The 24,301-nt window shown below is 43.3% G+C and overlaps 1 protein-coding gene across 4 annotated transcripts in view; it reads left to right on the top strand.

Annotated features, from left to right (window-relative positions):
* KLHL32 (kelch like family member 32) overlaps positions 1-24,301 on the top strand; it is a 454,252-nt gene that overhangs the window by 187,827 nt on the left and 242,124 nt on the right. For all 4 annotated transcript variants that reach the window (XM_073589527.1, XM_073589529.1, XM_073589525.1 and 1 more), the window contains exon 5: positions 1,279-1,377. In XM_073589527.1, the coding sequence (XP_073445628.1) occupies positions 1,279-1,377 (99 nt within the window). The remainder of the gene's footprint in view (positions 1-1,278; positions 1,378-24,301) is intronic.

The raw sequence follows: 24,301 nt of genomic DNA, 5'->3' as shown, positions 1-24,301 counted from the left end.
AAGGACAGATAAAAAACTTGAAATGAAATGGTTTACTGAATGTAAACCATGTGTCATTTCATGTCGGGTTGGGGAATTATTTGATAGAAGCCGGCAAATTAATTAGCGGCTATTCTGCTATGAAGAACTCTGTGAAATATAAATATATATATATGTTTGTCACAATGACATGTATGTATGTATGTATGTATGTATGTTTGTGTGTATATATATATATATATATATATATATATACGTGTGTATTCTATGTGTCTATATCTATTCTTTCTTTCTTTATTAAACCTGTCAGTGTGAGTTTACTGTATAGCACACTGAATAGCCGGCTTTTCTAAAAGACACCGGGTGCGTATTTCTCGCAAGTCACATGTGTGGTCCGTGTGTAATCCGTATTTTTTGTGCACCCATAGACTTGCATTGGCGTACTACTGGCGTAATACGCTGACAATCGCAGCATGCTGCGATTGGCACGGACCGTAGAATACGCCCGAGAAATATACAGCTGTTGGGAGCAAATCCATAGAGAATAATTTGTCCGTGTGTAATGCGTGCTTTTAACGCCTTTCACTCGTCCAAATTCCTCGCCAGTGTGACCCCGGCCTTAAGATGCGAGACTAGTGCGAGTTTCTCGCAAGTGTGAGCTGTGCAGAGGTCATTGTGCAGAGGGCAGGAGGAGGTGAACTGTGACCATCACTTACTGTGAATAGTGTGTTCTTTGGTTCTCTATATGTACTTTACCTATCACTGTAAATCTGCCTGTGGTGATAATATGAAATATCAGCCCAATATTAAGTTTAGTGGTTATTCTGAAAACTCAGGATTTTTATATAAATATTAAAAAAAAAAAAAAAAAAACATTAAACAATGTCTTCTGATTACACATTTATTTTAATATTGCACCTTACATGATCTTAGGGCACTTCAGTGGATTACAAGATACCGGCATGCGTGCTCTCACAACCCATCGGCGGCCCCATTGCCTCTGCTTACTGATCGGCAGAGCCTCTTTGGCCGGACCAAGCAACTGATATTAAAAATGACAGTATATTCTGACCTAACTTAATAATTGAGCTATTTTAAAAGGGTTTTATAATGTATTTTACTGAGAAATGTTTTTAAAAATGTCTTAGGTCTAATGTCTAAAATCTGATTTTGTTCATTTAATGCTCTAATGATTCTATCAACTCTGATATTCCTGTTTAGCTTATGGAGCAGGCTGTGTTTATAATAGTGTGTTTATTGCCATCATCCTGATGACTCATGTTTCTTCTGTTTTAACAGATACTATTGGAGCCAGGAGCGATTCAAGATGTTTTGGCAGCTGGTAGTCATTTACAGTTACTTGAGCTCTTAAACCTTTGTTCTCAGTACCTAATCCAGGTAGGTTCTTTAACCCCTTCACCCCCAAGGGTGGTTTGCACGTTCATGACCGGGCCAATTTTTACAATTCTGACCACTGTACCTTTATGAGGTCATAACTCTGGAACGCTTCCATTGATCCCGGTGATTCTGACATTGTTTTCTCGTGACATATTGTACTTCATGTTAGTGGTAAAATTTCATTCAAATAACTTGCGTTTATTTGTGAAAAAAATGGAAATTTGGCAAAAATTTTGAAAATTTCGCAATTTTCCAAATTTGAATTTTTATGCCCTTAAATCACAGAGATACGGCACACAAAAAACTTGATAAGTAACATTTCCCACATGTTTACTTTACATCAGCACAATTTTGGAACCAAAATTTTTTTTTGTTAGGAAGTTATAAGGGTTAAAAGTTGACCAGCGATTTCTCATTTTTACAACACCATTTTATTTTTAGGACCACATCACATTTGAAGCCACTTTGAGGGGTCTATATGATAGAAAATACCCAAAAGTGACACCATTCTAAAAACTGAACCCCTTAAGGTGCTCAAAACCACATTCAAGAAGTTTATTAACCCATTAGGTGCGTCACAGGAATTTTTTTGAATATTTAAAAAGAAATGAACATCTAACTTTTTTTCACAAATAAAATACTTCAGGTTCAATTTTTTTTATTTTACCAAGGGTAACAGGAGAAATTGGACTGCAAAAGTTATTGTGCAATTTGTCCTGAGTACGCTGATACCTGATTTGTGGGGGGGAACGACTGTTTCGGCGCATGGCAGAGCTCAGAATGGAAGGAGCGCCGTTTGACTTTTTCAATGCAAAATTGGCTGGAATTCAGATCGGACGCCATGTCACGTTTGGAGAGTCCCTGATGTACCTAAACAGTGGAAACCCCCTACAAGTGACCCCATTTTGGAAACTATACCCCCCCAAGGAACTTATCTAGATATGTGGTGAGAACTTTGAACCCACAAGGGCTTTACAGAAGTTTATAACGTACAGCGGTACAATTAAAAAATCATATTTTTTCCACAAAAATGATCTTTTCACCCCAATTTTTATTTTCCCAAGGGTAACAGGACCCTAAAAGTTATTGTGCAATTTGTCCTGAGTACGCTGATACCCCACATGTGGGGGTAAACCACTATTTGGGCGCATGGCAGAGCTCGGAAGGGAAGCAATGCCATTTGACGTTTTTGGCTGGAATTGAGATCGGACACCATGTCGCGTTTGGAAAACCCCTGATGTACCAAAACAGTGGAAACCCCCCAAAAATGACACCATTTTGGAAACTAGACCCCCTAAGGAACTTATCTAGATGTGTGGTGAGAACTTTGAACCCCCATGGGCTTCACAGAAGTTTATAACATACAGCCATACGATTAAAAAATCATATTTTTTCCACAAAAATGATCTTTTCACCCTCAATTCTTATTTTTCCAAGGGTAACAGGACCTTAAAAGTTATTGTGCAATTTGTCCTGAGTACGATGATACCCCACATGTGGGGGTAAACCACTATTTGGGCGCATGGCAGAGCTCGGAAGGGAAGCAGCGCCATTTGACGTTTTTGGCTGGAATTGAGATCGGACACCATGTCGCGTTTGGAAAACTCCTGATGTACCAAAACAGTGGAAACCCCCCACAAATGACACCATTTTGGAAACTAGACCCCCTATGGAACTTATCTAGATGTGTGGTGAGCACTTTGACCCCCTCAGTGCTTCACAGAAGTTTATAATGCCCGGGCGTGAAAATAAATAATTCGTATTTTTTCCACAAACATGATCTTTTAGTCACCATTTTTTTATTTTCCCAAGGGTACCAGGAGAAATTGGACCCCAAAAGTTGTTGTCCAATTTGTCCTGAGTATGCTGATACCCCATATGTGGGAGAAAACTACTGTATGGGCACACGTCGGGGCTCGGAAGGGAAGTAGTGACGTTTTGGAATGCAGACTTTGATGGAATGGTCTGCGGGTGTCATGTTGCCTTTGGAGAGCCCCTAATGTACCTAAACAGTGGAAACCCCCCACAAATGACACCATTTTGTAAACTAGACCCAACTTATCTAGATGTGTGGTCAGCACTTTGAACCCTCCAGTGCTTCACAGAAGTTTATAACGCCCGGGCGTGAAAATAAAAAATTCGTATTTTTTCCACAAACATGATCTTTTAGTCACCATTTTTTATTTTCCCAAGGGTACCAGGAGAAATTGGACCCCAAAAGTTGTTGTCCAATTTGTCCTGAGTATGCTGATACCCCATATGTGGGTGAAAACTACTGTATGGGCACACGTCGGGGCTCGGAAGGGAAGTAGTGACGTTTTGGTATGCAGACTTTGATGGAATGGTCTGCGGGTGTCATGTTGCCTTTGGAGAGCCCCTAATGTACCTAAACAGTGGAAACCCCCCACAAATGACCCCATTTTGAAAACTAGACCCACTAAGGAACTTATCTAGATGTGAGGTGAGCACTTTGAACCCCCAAGGGCTTCACAGAAGTTTATAATGCCAGGGCATGAAAATAAAAAAATCGTATTTTTTCCAGAAACATGATCAATTAGTCCCCAATTTTTTCATTTTCCCAAGGGTAACAGGAGAAATTGGACCCCAAAAGTTGTTGTCCAATTTGGCCTGAGTACGCTGACGCCCCATATGTGGGAGAAAACTACTGTATGGACACACGTCGGGGCTCGGAAGGGAAGCAGTGACGTTTTGGAATGCAGACTTTGATGGAATGGTCTGCGGGTGTCATGTGCGTTTGGAGAGCCCCTGATGTACCTAAACTATTGAAACTCCCCACAAGTGACCCCATTTTGGACACTAGACCCCCCACGGAACTTATCTAGATGTGTGGTGAGCACTTTGAACCCCCAAGTGCTTCACAGAAGTTTATAACACTCGGACGTGAAAATAAAAAAATCATTTTTTTCCACAAAAATGATATTTTTGCCCCCAATTTTTTATTTTCCTAAGGGTAACAGGAGAAATTGGACCCCAAAAATTGTTTTGCAATTTGTCCTGAGTAGGCTGATACCCTACATGTGGGGGTAAAACACTGTTTGGGCGCATGGCAGAGCTTGGAAGGGAAGGAGCACATTTGACTTTTTCAACTCAGAATTGGCTGGAATTGAGATCAGACGCCATGTTGCATTTGGAGAGCCCCTGATGTGCCCAAACAGTGGAAACCCCCAATTATAACTCCAATCCTAACCCAAACACACCCCTAACCCTAATCTGAGCCCTAGCCCTAGCCCTAGCCCTAACCCTAGCCCTAACCCTAGCCCTAACCCTAACCCTAACCCTAGCCCTAACCCTAGCCCTAACCCTAAGGCTGTGTGCACACGCTGCGGATTTTGCTGCGGTTCCGCAGCGGTTTTGGCTGCTGCGGACCCCAGTACCATGATTCCCTATGGGAATCAAAAACCGCAGTGCAGACGGTGCGGAATTTTCCGCGCGGATTATCTGCGGTTTTCAATCCGCAGAAAGAATTGACATGTCAATTCTTTCTGCGGATTCTCCTGCGGTTTGCCATCTCCTCTATTGACCTGCGGTTTCACCTGCGGATTTTACAAAATCCACGCGGATGAATCCGCACCTAATCCGCAGCGTGTGCACACGGCCTTACCCTAACGGGAAAATGGAGATAAATACTTTTTTTTTAGTTTTATTATTTTTCCCTAACTAAGGGGGTGATAACGGGGGGTTTGATTTACTATTTATGGCGGTTTTTATTTTTGGCAGCTGTCACACACTAAAAGACGCTTTTTATTGTAAAATAGTTTTTGCATCACCACATTTTGAGAGCTATAATTTTTCCGTATTTTGACCCACCGAGTCATGTGAGGTCTTATTTTTTGCGGGACGAGTTGACATTTTTATTGGTACCATTTTCGGGCACGTGACATTTTTTGATCGCTTTTTATTCCTATTTTTGGGACGCAGAATGAACAAAAACCAGCGTTTCATGAATTTCTTTTGGGGGGGTGCGTTTACACCGTTCCGCGTGCGGTAAAATTGATAAAGCGGTTTTATTCTTCGGGTCAGTACGGTTACAGCGATACCTCATTTAGGTCGTTTTTTTATGTTTTTGTCGGTTTTATGCAATGAAAACTATTTTATATAAAAAATAATTATTTTTGCATCGCTTTATTCTGTGAGCTATAACTTTTTTATTTTTTCGCTGATGATGCTGTGTGGTGGCTCGTTTTTTGCGGGACAAGATGACGTTTTCAGCGGTACCATGGATATTTATATGCGTCTTTTTGATTGCGCGTTATTACACTTTTTGTTTGGTGGTATGATAATAAATCATTATTTTTTGCTTCGTTTTTTATTTTTATTTTTTAAGGGGTTCGCTAAAAGGGTTAACTAATGGGACAGTTTTATAGGGCGGGTCATTACGGACGCGGCGATACCTAATATGTGTACTTTTATTGTTTGTTTTTTTTATTATTTTCAAAAAATGAATTTATTGGGGAATATTTTTTTTTTTTTTTACTAATTTATTTGGCGATTTTTTTTTATTTATTTTTACATTTTTTTTACTTTTTTTTTTACTTTATTACATAGTCCCAGGTGGGTCATCACTGTCCTGTGACAGATCGCTGATCTGTCACATCACAGATCACTGTGACAGATCAGCAATCTGTCACAGGCATTGAAGCAGACTTCCTCTTGCCTGCGCTTTGCAGGCACTGAGGAAGCCAGCTTCCTCAGGTCCCCGAAGGCCCCCGTCGCCATCTTGGATTCGGGGGCCTGGAGGATAGAAGCCCCCCGCAGCAGCGCTGCACATTGCGCTGCCGTGGGGGGCTCAGGGAAGCACAGAGGGAGCCCCCTCCCTGCCGATGCTTCCCTTTAACTCCCGGTACACCGCGATCATGTTTGATCGCGGTGTGCAAGGGGTTAACGTGTCGGGGGCGGTCCGTGACCGCCCCTGACACATAGTGCCGGGTGTCAGCTGTGATAATCAGCTGACACCCGGCCGCGATCAGCGGCGCTCACCACGTGGGCGCCGCTGATCGCGCCGATGTACTATCCCGTCCCCGGTCATACGGGCCCGGGTACCGTGGACGGGATAGTACGTCGGATGGCAGGAAGGGGTTAAATACACTTAATGTGGTATTCCATCTCAGGCCAAAACTAGACTTTCCCCTTAAGGCCGGGGTCTCACTTGCGAGTGTGATGCGAGAAACTCGCGCATCGGCACTCAGGAATGGAGTGTGTGGCTGCCTGTATTTCTACGCAGCGCACACTCCGGTCCCAAGTGCCGGCGGCACTGCCGGGTATTGATGCGAGATACTCACGGGAGTTTCTCGCATTGCACATAAAAGTGTGACCCCGGCCTTATAGTCATTGGGGCCCTTCTGCTTCACGTTATGTCTGTTTCATAATGGATTAGTTTTCTGCATGAATTACTTGTATCTATTCCTAAAACGGAACAGAGAAACTGAACTGAAAACGCAGGTATGACAAGAGAAGTTGAGTCCTCCAGAATGGCAGATGCCTATTCCAGTAGCTTACTGCCTAATTAAGGGGGTCTCATGCAGTGAACTACACTCTATGAGGTCCATGAAGCTTTATTGGACAATCCTATTAAACATGCTGCTTTTCTTTGGGAACCTGCCTCATAATCCTTTTTAAATCACCATTCACTTACATAAACAGATTGAATAGACTGTAAAGTATTATAGAAATAATAAAGAAGTAACCAGATGCAAAAACATTTCTTCTTTCCGTTACTTTCTATAACATTACCATCCATGCATTAATTGTCTAATGACAATAATATAATTATTCGGAATATTCTCTGTTACTGTACATTATAACCTAGTAAATAGTGATGAGTGAGTATACTCGTTGCTCGGTTGTCCTCTGAGTATTCTGTCGTGCTCGGAGATTTAGTTTTCCTTGTCTCATCTGCATGATTTGCGACTTGCAGACAGGCTGAATACATGTGTGGAATGCCTGTTAGGGAATTCCCATATGTATTCAGCCTGTCTACAAGTCCCATATCATGCAGCTAAGACAACGAAAACTAAATCTCCGAGCACGACAAAATACTCAGAGGACACCCGAGCAACGAGTATACTCGCTCATCACTACTAGTAAACTCTAGCGTTGGCCATAAACATTACTTATATGGAGGGGAACAGCTCTCTTGTGACCACCATTTATATTTTTTTCAAAGAACGCTCATCTCATGGTAATCCTGGAGTGTAAACAGGCTGCTGAGCAACTGATGAATGAGCAAAACCCTCAGGCATCGGGTGAAATGATCTTTTGGGCTGCACAAAAGATCATCGTTCTCATCATTGCATTGCTGTGTTTAACCCCTTAGCGACAGAGCCAGTTTGCAGCTTAATGACCAGGCCAATTTTTACAATTCTGACCAGTGTCCCTTTATGAGGTTATAACTCTGGAACGCTTTAATGGATCCCTCTGATTCTGAGATTGTTTTTTCATGACATATTGTACTTCATGTTAGTGGTAAAATTTCTTCGATAAGTCTTGTGTTTATTTATGAAAAAAACGGAAATATGGCGAAAATTTTGAAAATTTTGCAATTTTAAAACTTTAAATTTTTATGCCCTTAAATCAGAGAGATGTGTCACACAAATTTCTTAATAAATAACATTTCCCACATGTCTACTTTACATCAGCACAATTTTGGAAGCAAAATTTTTTTTTGTTAGGAAGTTATAAGGGTTAAAAGTTGACCAGCGATTTCTCATTTTTACAACAAAATTTACAAAACCATTTTTTTTAGGGACCACATCATATTTAAAGTCATTTTGAGGGGTGTACATGACAGAAAATACCCAAAAGTGGCACCATTCTAAAAACTAGACCCCTCAAGGTGCTCAAAACCACATTCAAGAAGTTTATTAACCCTTTAAGTGCTTCACAGGAACTAAAGCAATGTGGAAGGAAAAAATTAACATTTAACTTTTTTTTGCAAAAAATTTACTTCAGAGCCAATTTTTTTTTTTCACAAGTGTTAAAAGAGAAAATCAACCACAAAATTTATTGTACAATTTCTCCTGAATACGCCAATACCCCATATGTGGGAGTAAACCACTTTTTCAGAACACGGTAGAGCTCGCAAGGGATGGAGCGCCGTTTGACTTTTTCAACGCAGAATTGTCTGGAATTGAGATTGGATGCCATGTTGCGTTCGGAGAGCCCTTAATGTGCTTAAACAGTGAAAACCTCCAACAAGTGACCCCATTTTGGAAACTAGACCCATTAAGGAACTTATCTAGATGTGTGGTGAGCACTTTGAACCTTCAATTGCTTCACAGAAGTTTATAACGTAGAGCCGTGAAAATAATAAATCCATTTTTTTCCACAAAAATGATCTTTTCGCCACCAAATTTTTATTTTTACAAGGGTAACAGGAGAAATCATACCCCCACAGTTATTGTGCGATTTGTCCTGAGTACGCTGATACCCCATATGTGGGGGGTAACCACTGTTTGGGCGCATGGGAGAGCTTGGAAGGGAAGGAGTGCCATTTTGGAATGCAGACATTGATGGAATGGTCTGCGGGCATCATGTTGCGTTTGCAGAGCCCCTGATGGGCCTAAACAGTGGAAACCCCCAACAAGTGACCCCATTTTGGAAACTAGACCCATTAAGGAACTTATCTAGATGTGTGGTGAGCACTTTGAGCCTTCAAGTGCTTCACAGAAGTTTATAACGTAGAGCCGTGAAAATAAAAAATCCATTTTTTTCCACAAAAATTATCTTTTCGCCCCCAAATTTTTATTTTTACAAGGGTAACAGGAGAAATCATGCCCCCACAGTTGTTGGGCGATTTGTCCTGAGTATGCCGATACCCCATATGTGGGGGGAACTACTGTTTGGGCGCATGGGAGAGCTCGGAAGGGAAGGAGTGCCATTTTGGAATGCAGACTTTGATGGAATGGTCTGCGGGTGTCATGTTGCATTTGCAGAGCCCCTGATGTACCTAAACAGCGGAAACCCCCCCACAAGTGACCCCATTTTGGAAATTAGACCCCCTAAGGAACTTATCTAGATGTGTGGTGAGCACTTTGAACCCACAAGCGCTTCACAGAAGTTTATAAATGCAGAGCCGTGAAAATAAAAAGTCTTTTATTTCCACAAAAGTGATTTTTTTTAGACCCCAATTTTTAAACCCCCAAAGTAGGTAAATAGTGGAAACCCCTCAATTCTTGCTCCAACCCTAACCCCAACACACCCCTAACCCTAATCCCAACCCTAATCCCTAATACTAATTCTAACCATAATCCTAGTTCGCCCTAACTCTAATTCTAACTCTAGCCCTAACCCAACCCTAACCCTAGCCCTAACCCTAATGGAAAACTGAAAAAAAAATATTTTCTTTATTTCATTATGTTTGCCTATATAAGGGGGTGATAAACGGGGGGGGGGGTTATGTACTATTTTTTTTATTTTGATCACTATGATCGTTTATCATAGTGATCAAAATAATGAATGGAATCTGCCAGCCAGAGCCGGCAGATTCCCGGCGGGCACACTGCGCATGTGCCCGCCATTTTCATGATGGCGGCGCCCATCGGAGGACGCCGGCTGGACGTGGGACCATCGGGAGGGGACGGAGGACCACGGAAAGGTACCGGGGGGGAACGGGGGGATCGTGGACCCTATTTCTCTCTCCTCTGATGTGCGATCACATCAGAGGAAAGAGAAATTTAATGCATAATTGCGGCTTTTTTTTTTTTGCGGTTGCCGTTATAGGGTTAATAATGGCGATCGCAAAGGCGGGGTCGGTAAAAAACAACCAATTCATGTTCTCTGGGGTCTCGGCTACCCCTGGCAGCCGAGACCCCAGAGAAAATCCGACACTGGGGGGCGCTATGTACTTTCTCCACAGCGCCGTGAATTAGCGGCGCTGTGGTTTTAGTACCCTTAATTACCGCCGTTAAAAGGCGTATCGGCGGTCGTTAAAGGGTTAAACACTCTTCCGCTTCTTTAGGCTCTTTGGTAACCAGATAAACTTCTTACCTCTTTAAGATTACTGTTAAGAGCTTCTAAATGATAAAATGATTTCTTTCTAAAATCCTCATGAAACTCCTTTCATATTGAATCCCAGATTGGGAACCTACTGTCTGGTGTAAACATATAGGCTCTGATTCATCATTAGCGCTTTTTTAACCGTCATTTTTGTCTTGTGGTATATGTTGATGTTTTTGCACCAAATTTTTCAAAATGTCACGAAATTTTGCACAGCGGCAAAAATCATCTTTATTTTGTGCTTTTTTGTGGCTTTGTATTTATTTATTTTACTCACTTATATAACAACATTACTTCCCCAGTGTTTTACCAACATCATCATCTTTGTCCCCCTTTGGGGCTCACAATCTAAATTCCTATCAGTATGTCTTTGAAGTGTGGGAGTGTTGTGGAAATTTGATATATATATATATATATATATATATATATATGTGTGTGCTGCCGCCTGTCCTAATTAGACAGTCTTATTGAGCGCTCAAGGAAGGAAAGGCGCTAACCACCTTGTTAACAGCAACCCATTCTAGCAGAACTCTGGAAGCTTTTATTGCACATACATGGTTTTTCATTTCGTACAGAAAGGAGTGGTTACTCTATTAACATAAGGCTGAACTTCTTATCTAATTGGCTGGTTTGAATACATGAACATATATGGCAGTGGCCGGTATGAGGGTGATATAGCAATATAATATACGGCACCCATTGTTCAGCAAATGTCAGCAAACTCTGGTATCGGCTGGTGCATCTGGTCCAAACTTCCTCTTTTCCCTTGTCTGATAGATAAATCACAAGACAATTCTGGTCTGAGCTGGATAGCTGACGAGGTCACTGGGCCATTCTGAGCAATTGATTATAAAGTTCAAGATAGACATGAATATATATATATATGTATACATGTGTATATCAGTATATAAGAATATATGCAAGTGAGATCTATATGAAATATATATTTCCATCACAATTCCCCCCTTAGATATCACTTGCCCTAAAATCCTGTTCCTGTCCCAAAGCACTGCAACTCTTTTATGCTGCCAGTGGGTTGACGCATGCCTAGCGCATACGCCCCCCTCTGTACAGACTTCCGCAAGTGGGCGGTCAGGATATCTGTCCCTAATGGGGTTCATTATATTGTAATCAAAGTCTCTTAGGTAGCAGTCTATGCAGTCAGTGATGTGTATTCTCTATCAGGTAGGTAATTTATTCAGTCAGGTAGGGCATCTATAGAATCATTCCAGCTCAGGTGTATCTTCTGGTATGAGGGCTTTCCTGCAATGTGATGCGTGGATCCAGGTGGGGGGTTTTCCTCCAGGTTGGTGGCGTCAGCACTTGGAGAAGGGCCATCAAATCTGGGATCGAGTGCCCTCCTTACAAACTTTTTCCACCAACACTCTGTCTCCTGGCTTCAGGGCGTGCATACCAGGCACCAAATCTGGACCTGGCAATGAAGAAAAAAGCTCGAGAATGGACATTAGCAAGATTCTTGGTAAATTCAATTACACAAGCAGACAAAGTATCACATTGCATAGTCAACTGCAGAGGGAAGAATACCCATTACCTGGGTTTAGACCCAAATAAAATTTCATATTGATGACAGCTTTTCCTGAGCCTATGGGAGTGTCTAATGCCATGGTTTGTCTGTCTCTTGGGCAATTTTTTTTCATGCTGCTCTTAAGTGTCCCACTTAGTCTATGGTGCGGGATGGTGAGAAGTGTGTAGGCCTAAGTCTGACCCTACTGCTGATCAGATCCCTTGTGTCAGGTTTGCTGTGAATGTGGGTCCCTTATCACTTGCTATCACTTATGGAACCTCATATCCGCACACTATTTTTGAGAGTAGCTTCTTTGCAGTAGTCTTCACCAACTGGTTCCTTACTGGGAAAGCTTCAGGCCAGAAGATGTGGGGGAACTTTTCCCACTTGTCCGATGTTGCATTTGTCGGAGGCCAGACAGCTGCTGGAAATTTGGCTGTTAAGGTGGAAGTCCAGTCCTATCAGGTCATTCATCTGTGTCTTCAATTCTGTGCGGGGCCATGTGCCCATTGAACCACCATAGGGTACATACTTTGAGATAGACTGGGTCTGTCTTGAGGTAGAAGTTTGAGGTAGATGTTTGAGGTAGACGATTGAGGTAGACAGGTTTTTTGGAGCCCAGTGCTTTGGCCCTTCAGCATCCAGCTTTCCTTCTCCTCCTTTTGAGTCTGGTCCTGCTACTTCTTGTACAGGTTCCCGGACATCATTTTGTGAGGTTTTCTCTTCTTCAGTCGTCATGTAGTAGCCATCCGGCTCTACGACCTCTCCCATTTTTCCATATTGTCTTCCTCTGGCCGCTTCTTTGGCTGCCACGTCTGCCATGTTGATACCCTGTGTCTCTACTGTGTTCAGTTTTCTGTGTGCCTTGACCTTTAACTCTGCCACCATTTTTAGAAGTTGGAGAGCGTCCTGCAGGTCTCTGATGGCTCCATGATGCTTCACGGTTGTCCCGCTTGCTGTGATGAAGTCTCTTGCAGCCCAGATGGGTCCGAAGTCGTGTGCTATGCCATGCGTGTACCTGAAATCATTATAGACGTTTGTAGTTCTGTCCTTCACAATCTGGCAGGCCTTTCGTCAGCTCTATCAGTTCCGCTTCTTGGGCTGACAAACTTCTGGACCATAGGATGTCTTGATTGCTGGTCACTGCACATCCCGTGTGGAACCTTCCTTCATCATCTGCAAAATTGGAGCCATCTACGGTATCTTGCAGATTTTGTTCTGAAGAGTCCGTATCCGCATCCCCTCCTTGGGAGTGGGAGTAGAGTCAGGCAACAGCTGAGAGCACTGAAGAGTGGTGGAGAGAGGATCTCCAGTGGTTGTCCAAGAATGACATCAGCAGCCTTGTCCAGGAGGGCGTGTGCTGCAAATATTGTTTTCAAGCAGGAGGGACCCTCCCTTACAACTGGATCCAGGCCGGCTGTGAGGTATTCTGGAGGCCTCTGGTTTTTCCTCCGTGGGTCTGTTTTAACCCCTTCATGACCCAGCCTATTTTGACCTTAATGACCTGGCCATTTTTGGCAGCTCTGACCAGTGTCCCTTTATGAGGTAATAACTCAGGAACGCTTCAACGGATCTTAGCGATTCTGAGATTGTTTTTCATGACATATTGGGCTTCATGTTAGTGATAAATTTAGGTTGATAATGTTTGCATTTATTTGTGAAAAAAAGCGAAATTTGGCGAAAATTTAGAAAATGTTGCAATTTTCACATTTTGAATTTTTATTCCGTTAAACCAGAGCGTTATGTGACACAAAATAGTTAATAAATAACATTTCCCACATGTCTACTTTACATCAGCACAATTTTGTAACCAAAATTTTTTTTCGTTGGGAAGTTATAAGGGTTGACCAGCGATTTCTCATTTTTACAACAAAATTTACAAAACCATTTTTTTAGGGACCATCTCACATTTAAAGTCACTTTGAGGGGTCTATATGGCAGAAAATACCCAAAAGTGACACCATTCTAAAAACTGCACCCCTCAAGCTACTCAAAACTACAAAATTTTTGTTAGAAAAATTAAAATGTCCATTTTTTTCCTTCCACATTGCTTTAGTTGCTGTGAAGCACCTGAAGGGTTAATAATCTTCTTGAATGTAGTTTTGAGTAGCTTGAGGGCTACTCAAAACTACATTCAAGAAGATTATTAACCCTTCAAGTGCTTCACAGCAACTAAAGCAATGAGGAAGGAAAAAAATGGACATTTTAATTTTTCTAACAAAAATTTTCTTCTAGCATCAATTTTTTCATTTTCCCATGGGTAACAGGATAAAATGGATCCTAAAATTTGTTGGGCAATTTCTGCTGAGTACACCAATACCTCATGTGGTTATAAACCACTGTTTGGGCGCACGGCAGGGCCCGGAAGGGAAGGAGCGCCATTTGACTTTTTGAATGGAAATATGCTGGAATATTTAGCGGTTGACATGTCGAGTTTGGAGAGTCCCTGTGTGCCTAAACATTGGAGCTCCCCCACAAGTGACCCCATTTTGGAAACTAGACCCTCCAAGGAACTTATCTAGATGCATAGTGAGCACTTTCAACCCCCAGGTGCTTCACAAATTGATCCGTAAAAAAAAAACTTTTTTCACAAAAATTTTCTTTTAGCCTCAGGTTTTTCATTTTCACATGGGCAATGGGATAAAATGGATCCTAAAATTTGTTGGTCAATTTCTCCTGAGTGCACCAATACCTCATATGTGGTCATAAACCACTGTTTGGGCACACGGCATGGTCCGGAAGGGAAGGAGCACCATTTGACTTTTTGAATGGAAAATGAGCTCCAATCGTTAGTGGACACCATGTCGTGTTTGGAGAGCCCCTGTGTACCTAAACATTGGCGCTCCCCCACAAGTGACCCCATTTTGGAAACTAGACCCCACAAGGAACTTATCTAGATGTGTGGTGAGCACTTTGAACCCCCAAGTGCTTCACAGAAGTTTATGACGCAGAGCAGTGAAAATAAAAAAATATTTTTTTTTCCTCAAAAATGATTTTTAAGCCCGCTATTTTTTATTTTCACAAGGCTAACAGGAGAAATTGGACCACAAAAGTTGTTGTGCAATTTGTTTTGAGTACACAGATACCCCATATGTTGGGGGAAACCACTGTTTGGGCGCATGGGAGAGCTCAGAAGGGAAGGCACACGATTTTGGAATGCAGACTGATGGAATGTTCTGCGGGCATCATGTTGCATTTGCAGAGCCCCTGATGTGCCTAAACAGTAGAAACCCCCCACAAGTGACCCCATTTTGGAAACTAGACCCCCCAAGGAACTTATCTAGATGTGTAGTGAGCACTTTGAACCCCCAAGTGCTTCACAGAAGTTTATAAACGCAGAGCCATGAAAATAAAAAATCATTTTTTTCCTCAAAAATGATTTTTTAGCCCGCTATTTTTTATTTTCACAAGGGTAACAGAATAAATTGGACCCGTAATGTTGTTGTTCAGTTTGTCCTGAGTACGCTGGCACCCCATATATGGGGGGGAACCACTGTTTGGGCGCACGGCAGGGCTCAGAAGGGAAGGAGCGCCATTTGACTTTTTGAATGGAAAATTAGCTCAAATCGCTAGCGGACACCATGTCGTGTTTGGAGAGGCCCTGTCTGCCTATACTTTGGAGCTCCCCCACAAATGACCCCATTTTGGAAACTAGACCCCCTAAGGAACTTATCTAGATGCATAGTGAGCACTTTGAACCCCCAGATGCTTTACAGAAGTGTATAACGCAGAGCTGTGAAAATAAAAAATCTTTTTTTTCCTCAAAAAATGATTTTTTTAGCCCGCAATTTTTTATTTTTACAAGGTTAACAGGATAAATTCGACCCCAAAAGCTGTTGTCCAGTTTGTCCTGAGTACGCTGGTACCCCATATGTGGGGGGACCACTGTTTGGGCACACATCGGGGCTCGGAAGGGAAGTAGTGACGTTTTGAAATACTGACTTGATGGAACGGTCTGCGAGCATCATGTTACATTTGCAGAGCCCCTGATGTGCCTAAACAGTGGAAACCCCCCACAAGTGACCCCATTTTGGAAACTAGACCCCCCAAGGAACTTATCTAGATGTGTGATGAGCACTTTGAACCGCCAAGTGCTTCACAGAAGTTTATAACTCAGAGCCGTGAAAATAAAACAATCATTTTTTTTCACAAAAATCATTTTTTTAGCCCCCAATTTTTTGTTTTCCCAAGGGTAACAGGAGAAATTAGACCCCCAAAGTTGTTGTGCAATTTTTGCTGAGTATGCTGATACCCCATATGTGGGGGTAAACCACTGTTTGGGCACACGTCGGGGCTCGGAATGAGGGGAGTGCTGTTTGACATTTTGAACGTAAAATTGGCTGGAATAAACTGTGGCGCCATGTCGCATTCGGAGACCCCGTGATGTGCCTAAACAGTCGAAACCCCTCAATTCTAACTCCAACTCTAACCCCAACACACCCCTAACCCAACCCTAATAATAACCCTAACCACAACCCTAACCCCAACACACCCCTAACCCTAATCCCAACTCTAACCCTAACCACAAGCCTAACCCTAATGCCAACCCCAACCCACCCCTAACCCTAATCTTAACCCTAATTCCAACCCTAACCCTAATTCCAACCCTAACCCTAATTCCAACCCTAACCCTAATTCCAACCCTAACCCTAATTCCACCCTTATCCCTAATTCCAACCCTAACCCTATTTCTATCCCTAACCCTATTTCTATCCCTAACCCTATTTCTATCCCTAACCCTAATTCTAACCCTAACCCTGTTTCTAACCCTAACCCTATCTATAACCCTAATTCCAACCCTAACCCTAATTCTAACCCTAAATGGAAAAAAAAAATATATTTTTTATTTTATTATTTGCGCCTGGTTATGGGGGTGATAAAAGGGTGGTGTCTTTACTTTTTTTTTTCATTTTGATCACTGTGAAAGTTTATCACAGTGATCAAAATGAAAAATGAATGGGTAGCCGGCATATTCATGGGCGCCGCCATCTTGGACAATGGCAGGCGCACTACGCATGCGCCCGCCATTTTGCAAGATGGCGGCGTCCATGACCTGGATGGCGAGACACGGGAGCCACGGCAGGACACCGAGAGCACCAGCAGGACATCGGAGGTGCCGGGGGGAATCGGAAGGTGGGAGCGATAGGAAGGGGAGGGGGAGCAGATGAAGACAGCGGCGACCGATCGCCGCCATCCATCGGTGGCAGGGGCCGATCGGTCCCGCCAGTCGGTGTGGGGGGGGTCGGGTGTCAGTGTCCAGCCATGTCCGATGCTATTGCAGCATCGGCCATGGCTGGATGTAATATTTCACCAAATTTCATTGGTGAAATATTACAAATGGCTCTGATTGGCTGTTTCACTTTTAACAGCCAATCAGAGCGATCGTAGGCACGTGGGGGCTAAGCCACGCCCCCTGGGATTAACCCATGAGTGTCCTCTGTGTGCGGGTCGGGTGACCTTTCCGTGATCCCGGTCACCCGACCCGCAGGAGGGCTATTTATAGCATGACGCCTACGGGGGCGTCATGGGTCGTTTGGGCACAACTTTTCATGACGCTAACGTAGGCGTCATGGGTCGTGAAGGGGTTAAGACGCCAGTAGCATGACCTCCTCCATCTTTGTCCTTCTTTTTCCGTTCGACAAAGACGGGATGGCTTCCCGTAGTCAGGGAGGCCTTGAGCTGGCGCAGAGACTATGGAGTCTTTCAGTTTCCTGTACGAGATGAAGGCTGCAAACAGGAGGAACGGGGTTGCGTTGATGCAATTGTACAGAGGCTGCTTTAAGACTGGAGCACCAGTTCTGCAGTACGAAGCTGGTCCAAGGAAGGCCTGCATCTTCAGAGTGGTTGAGGGAGCCATCTTCTCCTCAGTGGTCTTCCGGTCATCTGCCAAGCGTTTCGTCTGGTGGGCAATACCGTATTCCTCTTCAGCAGAGATGACGTCCAGCTGAGCTTTCTTGCTCTCACGGGGGGTCTTTTTGCTGGGACGTCTCCTTTAGCAGCCATTCCTTTCACCCAGCTTGACCTCAGGTCAGCATTCGTTGACCAGTTTGAGGAGCTGAGTGACTGTCTTCTGGTCCAGGGTCTGGATAAACTTCATGGAGCACCTTCAGAATCTTGTTCAAGATGATCCTCTGGCGCTGGAGCCGAAAGCAGTGCAGCCATTTCACGAAACGGGTATGGTCCCTTTGGGTTGAGAGTTTCCTGGCCCATGCCAAAGTTCTTAGGCCGATTTGTTGAACAGCGATTCCACTCAGACCTCCGGTTGGTCAGAGACAGTTTTGACTCTGGGTGATGGGCAGGGATGCTGGGCCTTGTGAGGGTACGGGGTTCCAGACTTGAGTGACACCCGCCCTGGCGCAACTTGAAGTCCCCTTGGACCATAGGCTTCCGGGTGCTATGTCCAGCACCTCCTTGGGTAGGCTTGCACCGGTTGTTTGAGGCTCTTGTAGGGCCACCAGCATGATTGATTCTTCTTGGGTCTGGGGTAGAGAAGATGTCATGGTCACATCTTCATGGAACACTTTGGCCACCTTCAGCTCCTGCAGTAGATCTGTTCTCATCAGGTTGGGTGGACAGGTCTCCACCATAAAACTGGAACAGGATGGAGTGTCCTGGGTCCTGGCTGTGTCCACACACTCAGGGGCTTGTAAGCTGGGAATGTCTGTCTTGACCTTCAGTCCCCACACAAGACACAGAGTGCTCTGATAGGCTGGTGGGGTTGGGGAGTTCCACATGCCTCATCACACTTCTGACTGCACCAGTGTCCACAAGGAAAGATATGACAACCACCAGTGATTTGAGGTATTGGGTCCGCTGATGGGGTTTCACATGTCAGGGGCGTGACATCTTAAGGACCTGGCTTGCCTCTGTCCTATGGACAGGGTTCTTCACTCTTTCCTGTGTTTCTTTTTTGGCCTATTCCTCTGCGTCACGTCCTGGGGTGCTGTGCACTGATTCCAGAAATGGCCAAGGTTGCCACAGTTGTAACACCTGATGAGTCTCCCATCCCTGCAGGGTGATTGCTCTTCCACATCAGTGGCCACCATAAGAGGGGCTGTCCTCCACACTCCTGGGTGGGACTCAATTCTTCTGGCTACTGCGAGCAGGGCATCTACTGCTATTTACCTGTACTCAGGCCTGGCCACTATCAGCAGTTTCTTGATTGGTTCTCTTAGTCCATACACAAAGGCCTGTGCCAACATCTGTCTGTGTATCTGATCATGAATAGTGAAGCCTAAAACTTGGAATACTTGCATCACTCTGCCGTGAAGCTTGTCTACAGACTCTGTCTCAGCCTGGCTCATGTTATGTAGGCTGAGTGCTTGTCTGGCTTTGGCCCACTCTCTGAGCTGCTCAATTAGCTTTGATCCTGACTCCCAGGAGTGCACATCTAATTCTGATGGAAGCTTGAAGTGTTCCTTCATCATTGGCAATTCAGTTCAACTAACTAACTAACTTCCCTTTTTCTTTTCAATACATTATGCCATGCTGCAGCTTCAGAAACTGCCCTTGGAAATCCACATACTTAACTTTCTGAATAACACTTACTATGTCTATTCCAAAAACTTCGAAAAAGGTGATTAAAAATTCAAAAACTTCACAACCCTTTTTTTGTTTACCTTGCTTAAAAAGGAAGGAAAAAAAACAAAAAAAAACAAAAATATTTATAAAAACTTCAAAAGAAAATGAAAAACTAATAAAAACTCAGAAAATTGAGAAAAAAAGAAAACAAAAAGAATAATCAAGAAATTGGTAAAATCTTGGAAAAAACACTCTAAAAAGAAATCAAAACTTTCAACATTAAAATGTCCATGCACAAATGCAGGACACACACATTTCCCCTATTCTCTGCCTGCATCTCTCAGTAAAATCTTCTGAGAACTATGGAAACAAAAGACCAAACTGAGACAATGGTATATACTCAAAAACCCAGCTTTCCCAAAAATTCTCACACTACAGTAAAAGACTTCCACCAAATGCAAGATAAAACGGGGGAAAAGCAGAGTACGGAACAAAAATGTGACAATATGAAAAATATCAGGGACGCACCCTATGGGCAAAAGAGGAAGTGTAAAAGAAAAGAAAAAAAACTTTTTCCGCTTCAGATCTTCATGGAGAAAAGCAGTGAATTCACAAGTTGATGCACATATAGACGTCCGGGGAGAAATCGAAGCCCTTTTTTTGTGACACGTATGTCAAACAGCTGCTGGTAACCGATACAATCACCTGTGGCGCTTTGGTTGGCACCGGGATGTCTCACCCTCCATCGTGGGAGACAGGCACCGTGATATCCCACTAGATTACCACCATCCGCGTGCACTCGGGAACCGTGATAATCTCTCCAATGATCAGCCTGTGATATCTCTCCAGGCTGACAGCATCCATTTGTGTGCGGGAACCGTGACAGCCGAGGGATTCGCCTGTGACACCTCCTTGAAGCTGACACCTCCGTGTGTGGTGCGGGGACTGTGACTGCTTACCCAGAGGAATTCACCTGTGATATCCCTCCTAAGCCAAAACCTCCGTGTGTGTGCGGGGACTGTCTTAACTTAGTCAGAGAGATTCAACGTCCTGTTATCGGTTTCCCAGCAACCACAAGCACAATCAGTCACCATTTCACCACCTCTCTCCCGGATCTAGACACATACAGGACCACAGCAGACACCTTGGCTTATATCCCAGGGTTTGGATAAGGGCGTGGACTTTTACACTACCTGGGAAATGCTTTGGTGACCACACCTGACCGGCTAGAGGTACAGACCCGGACTGGGCACAGGGGATATTCAGGTAAGATAACCAGATTTTCTTACTTATGGAGTTGTGCAAATCTCCTTCCCCATGAGCCAAGGCCTTAGTCGGCACCTCCGTCCTCTCCGGTCAGCAGGGTCCCCTTGCGTTTCGTACACCGCCCCACGTTGGGTGCCAAAAATGTTGTGGAAATTTGATTGATATATATATCTCTGTGTGTGCTGCGGCCTGTCCTAGTTAGACAGAGTCTTATTGAGCGCTCAAGGAAAGAAAGACGCTAACCACCTTGTTAGCAGCAACCCATTCCAGCAGAACTCTGGAAGCTTTTATTGCACATACATGGTTTTATCATTTCATACAGAAAGGAGTGGTTACTCAATTAACATAAGGCTGAACTTCTTATCTAATTGGCTGGTTTGAATACATGAACATATATGGCAGTGTCCGGCTTGAGGGTGATTTAGCAATATAATGTACGGCACCCATTGTTCTGCAAATGTCAGCAAACTCTGGTATCGGCTGGTGCATCTGGTTCAAACTTCCTCTTTTCCGATGTCTGATAGATAAATGACAAGACAATGACAAGACAATGCTGGTCTGAGCTGGATAGCTGACGAGGTCACTGGGCCGTTCTGAGCAATTGATTATAAAGTTCAAGATATACACATGTATACATATATATTTATGTCTATCAGTATATAAGAATATATGCAAGTGAGATCTATATGAAATATATATTTCCATCACAGGAGAAAACACTAGAACCCAGAGAAAACCCACGAAAACATGGGGAAAACATGCAAACTCCTGGCAGATGTTGTCCTTAGTGGGATTTGAACTCAGGATCCCAGCGCTGCAAGGCACATTTTCCAAATTGTCACGAAAATTGCACAAAAAAATAATCTGGCACACATAAAATTACTCCAGTTGAAAAGGGGGTCAGGAGCACATTTTCTCAAAAAGGTTGTAATTTTTTCCAAAATTTGCAACTGATGACTCAGTCGAAAACTTCTAAACCCTGGCCACAGTTGCAATCTAAAAAAACAGGTGAACAAATAAAAAAGTGATTTTAAAAAAAAGATGCAAATGGAAAGATTAGTTGGTGCAAACAAAAAATAGGTGTAAAACAGCTAAAAAATAGACAAAAAATGTGAAAAAGCTATGATTTGGCCACATGGTACCGTGGTTTATCATAAAGCTACAATAGTGGAAATAGATTATTGGCAAGAATGTCTATTTTCTGAAAGAAGTAAAATCAAACAAAAAATAAAATAAAAATAAATAAATATAGTTAGATCTTGAAATATATAGATAGTGACTGAATCATTGTGATTTCAGCTCTCCATGCCACTATTTTTTATTTAAAATTAAATAACTGAGATGCAATTGAAGTGTAGACATAAAGGTTTAATTAACAGGGTTGAACAAAAATATCCTGTGAAATGTTTAAGATTTGTAACCTTTTGTCTACAAAGCCTCCTCATTTCAGGGGCTCAAAAGAAATTGGACAAATTAACTTTACCATATATAAAATGCTCATTTTTAATACTTTGTAGCAGGCCTGTGGAATTGGAGTTATGGAGTCTGTGTCCATTTTGGTGGAGTCGGTATAAAATGGACGGACTCCAACTCCTAAAATATATTATAGAATAAATTGGATACAGTACTTCAATGCAGGATGTGCTGTAATTTTTTTTCATAACAATTTGGGAAAGTTATGAAATGTCCTATAAATGTCTGTTCTGTTCCTGATGTTCGTGGAGATGAATCTGTGCTGCACTTTATATACATGTTCAGTAGTGAGTCAGTGCTGTGGGGTCCGAGTCAGAGGTATGTCTCACCGATTCCACAGCCCTGCTTTGTAGAGAATCCATTGCAGGCAATAACTTGAAGGCTGGAAGCCAAGGACATACCCAAACACTGTGTTTCTCCTTTGTGATGCTTTGTCAGGCCTTTACGGCAGCTGACTTTAGTTGTTGCATGGTTGTGGTTCTTTTTGCCTTACGTTTTGTCTTAATCATGTGAAACGCATGCTTGATCAGATTGAGATCTAGTGATTGACTTAACCTTTTCAGAATATCACACTTTTTTGCTTATAAAACTCATGGGTTGCTTTCACAGTATGTTTTGAGTCATTGTTCATCTTTTCTGTGAAGCGCCGTCCAATCAACCTTGCAGCATTTGGTTGACTGTGAGCAGAAAGTATCCCCCTATACACTTCAGAATTCATCTGGCTGCTTCTGTCTAAAGTCATATCATCAATAAACACTACTGACCTAGTGCCATTGGAAGCCATGCATGCCCAACCATTACACTGCCTCCACCATGTTTTACAGAAGATGTAGTGTACTTTGGATCATGAGCCATTGCAAGCCTTCTCTATCACGATTCTGTTGTCGGGTGTCCCGGGACCAGGGGCTCCTTCCCTCTCCCTAATGCTAGGGGCGCCCTAGTTCGCCCTGCTCCTTGGATTACTTCTGATGGTGAAGACTCCGGGGCCACGTACCTTGTCTTAGCTCTTGTATCCACCCTCAGTCTGTACCCTTTCCCCCATTTTGGCAAAGAGGGAAGTAATAGCGTACCGTAATACACCAATTAGACTAATAAGGTAATACAAACAGGGGTAACGAAAAATACCAAACGTACAATTATACTCACACATATAATGCACTAGGGAGTGGAGGATGGGGTTAAACCAAAGTCAAAGAAGAAAGGGAATTATCACACACTCAAAACCTAGCAACAGTCACAGATAAATCCACCAAGCGCCTTCTCCAATAATTACTAACAACCTCAAACCATGGAGCATAAGCTACTTCTGACAATTAGAGTTGAGCGAAACGGGTCGAAAAAATTCAAAAGTCGCCGACTTTTGGCAAAGTCGGGTTTCATGAAATGAAACCCGACCCTAGGATGAGGTCGGCCACGAGGTCGGCGACTTACGCGCCAAAGTCGTGTTTCAAAAGTTTGTTTTGCGCTCTTTTTCAGCCAATCAGGATCCACGGACACTGTGGGCAACATGATGACATAGGCACGGGTCACCACCATCTTTCAGAAGGGCATGCAAGTGATTGGCTTGCTTTGGTGGGCGTCACAGGGGGTATAAAAGGGCGTGCACGCCGACCGCCATCTTACTTCTGCCGATCTTAGTATAGGGAGAGGTTGCTGCTGATTCTGTAGGGAGAGCGTTAGGCAGGGAAGAAGACAAAAAAACTGCTTCTGCTGCTAGCGATTTGGCCTGCACAACACACCAGTCACTGTGTGTGCAATGCAAGGGGAGGCTATATAGTGGTGTATCAGTGGTGTTGGTTGTTGGGCTGCCTTTTAAGGCTTCCTGACAGGCTGGCATTGCTGTTTACCCACTGCTCCGCAAACTGCTTTTTTAAAAGCAATCCCAATTTTTTTTTTTTTGTCCTGCTGAGAAGAAAAAAAACTGCTTCTGCTGCTAGCAATTTGGCCTGCACAACACACCAGTCACTGTGTGTGCAGTGCAAGGGGAGGCTATATAGAATCATAGAATCATAGAATCATAGAGTTGGAAGGGACCTCCTGGGCCATCTGGTCCAACCCCCTGCTCAAAGCAGGATTCGCTAAATCATCCCAGTCAGATGTCTGTCCAGCCTCTGTTTGAAGACT

The sequence above is a fragment of the Dendrobates tinctorius genome, unplaced genomic scaffold, assembly GCF_039654945.1.
Source record: "Dendrobates tinctorius isolate UK_male_01 unplaced genomic scaffold, ASM3965494v1 ptg000111l, whole genome shotgun sequence".
NCBI lineage: Eukaryota > Metazoa > Chordata > Amphibia > Anura > Dendrobatidae > Dendrobates > Dendrobates tinctorius.
This window is presented reverse-complemented; position numbering and strand designations above follow the sequence as displayed.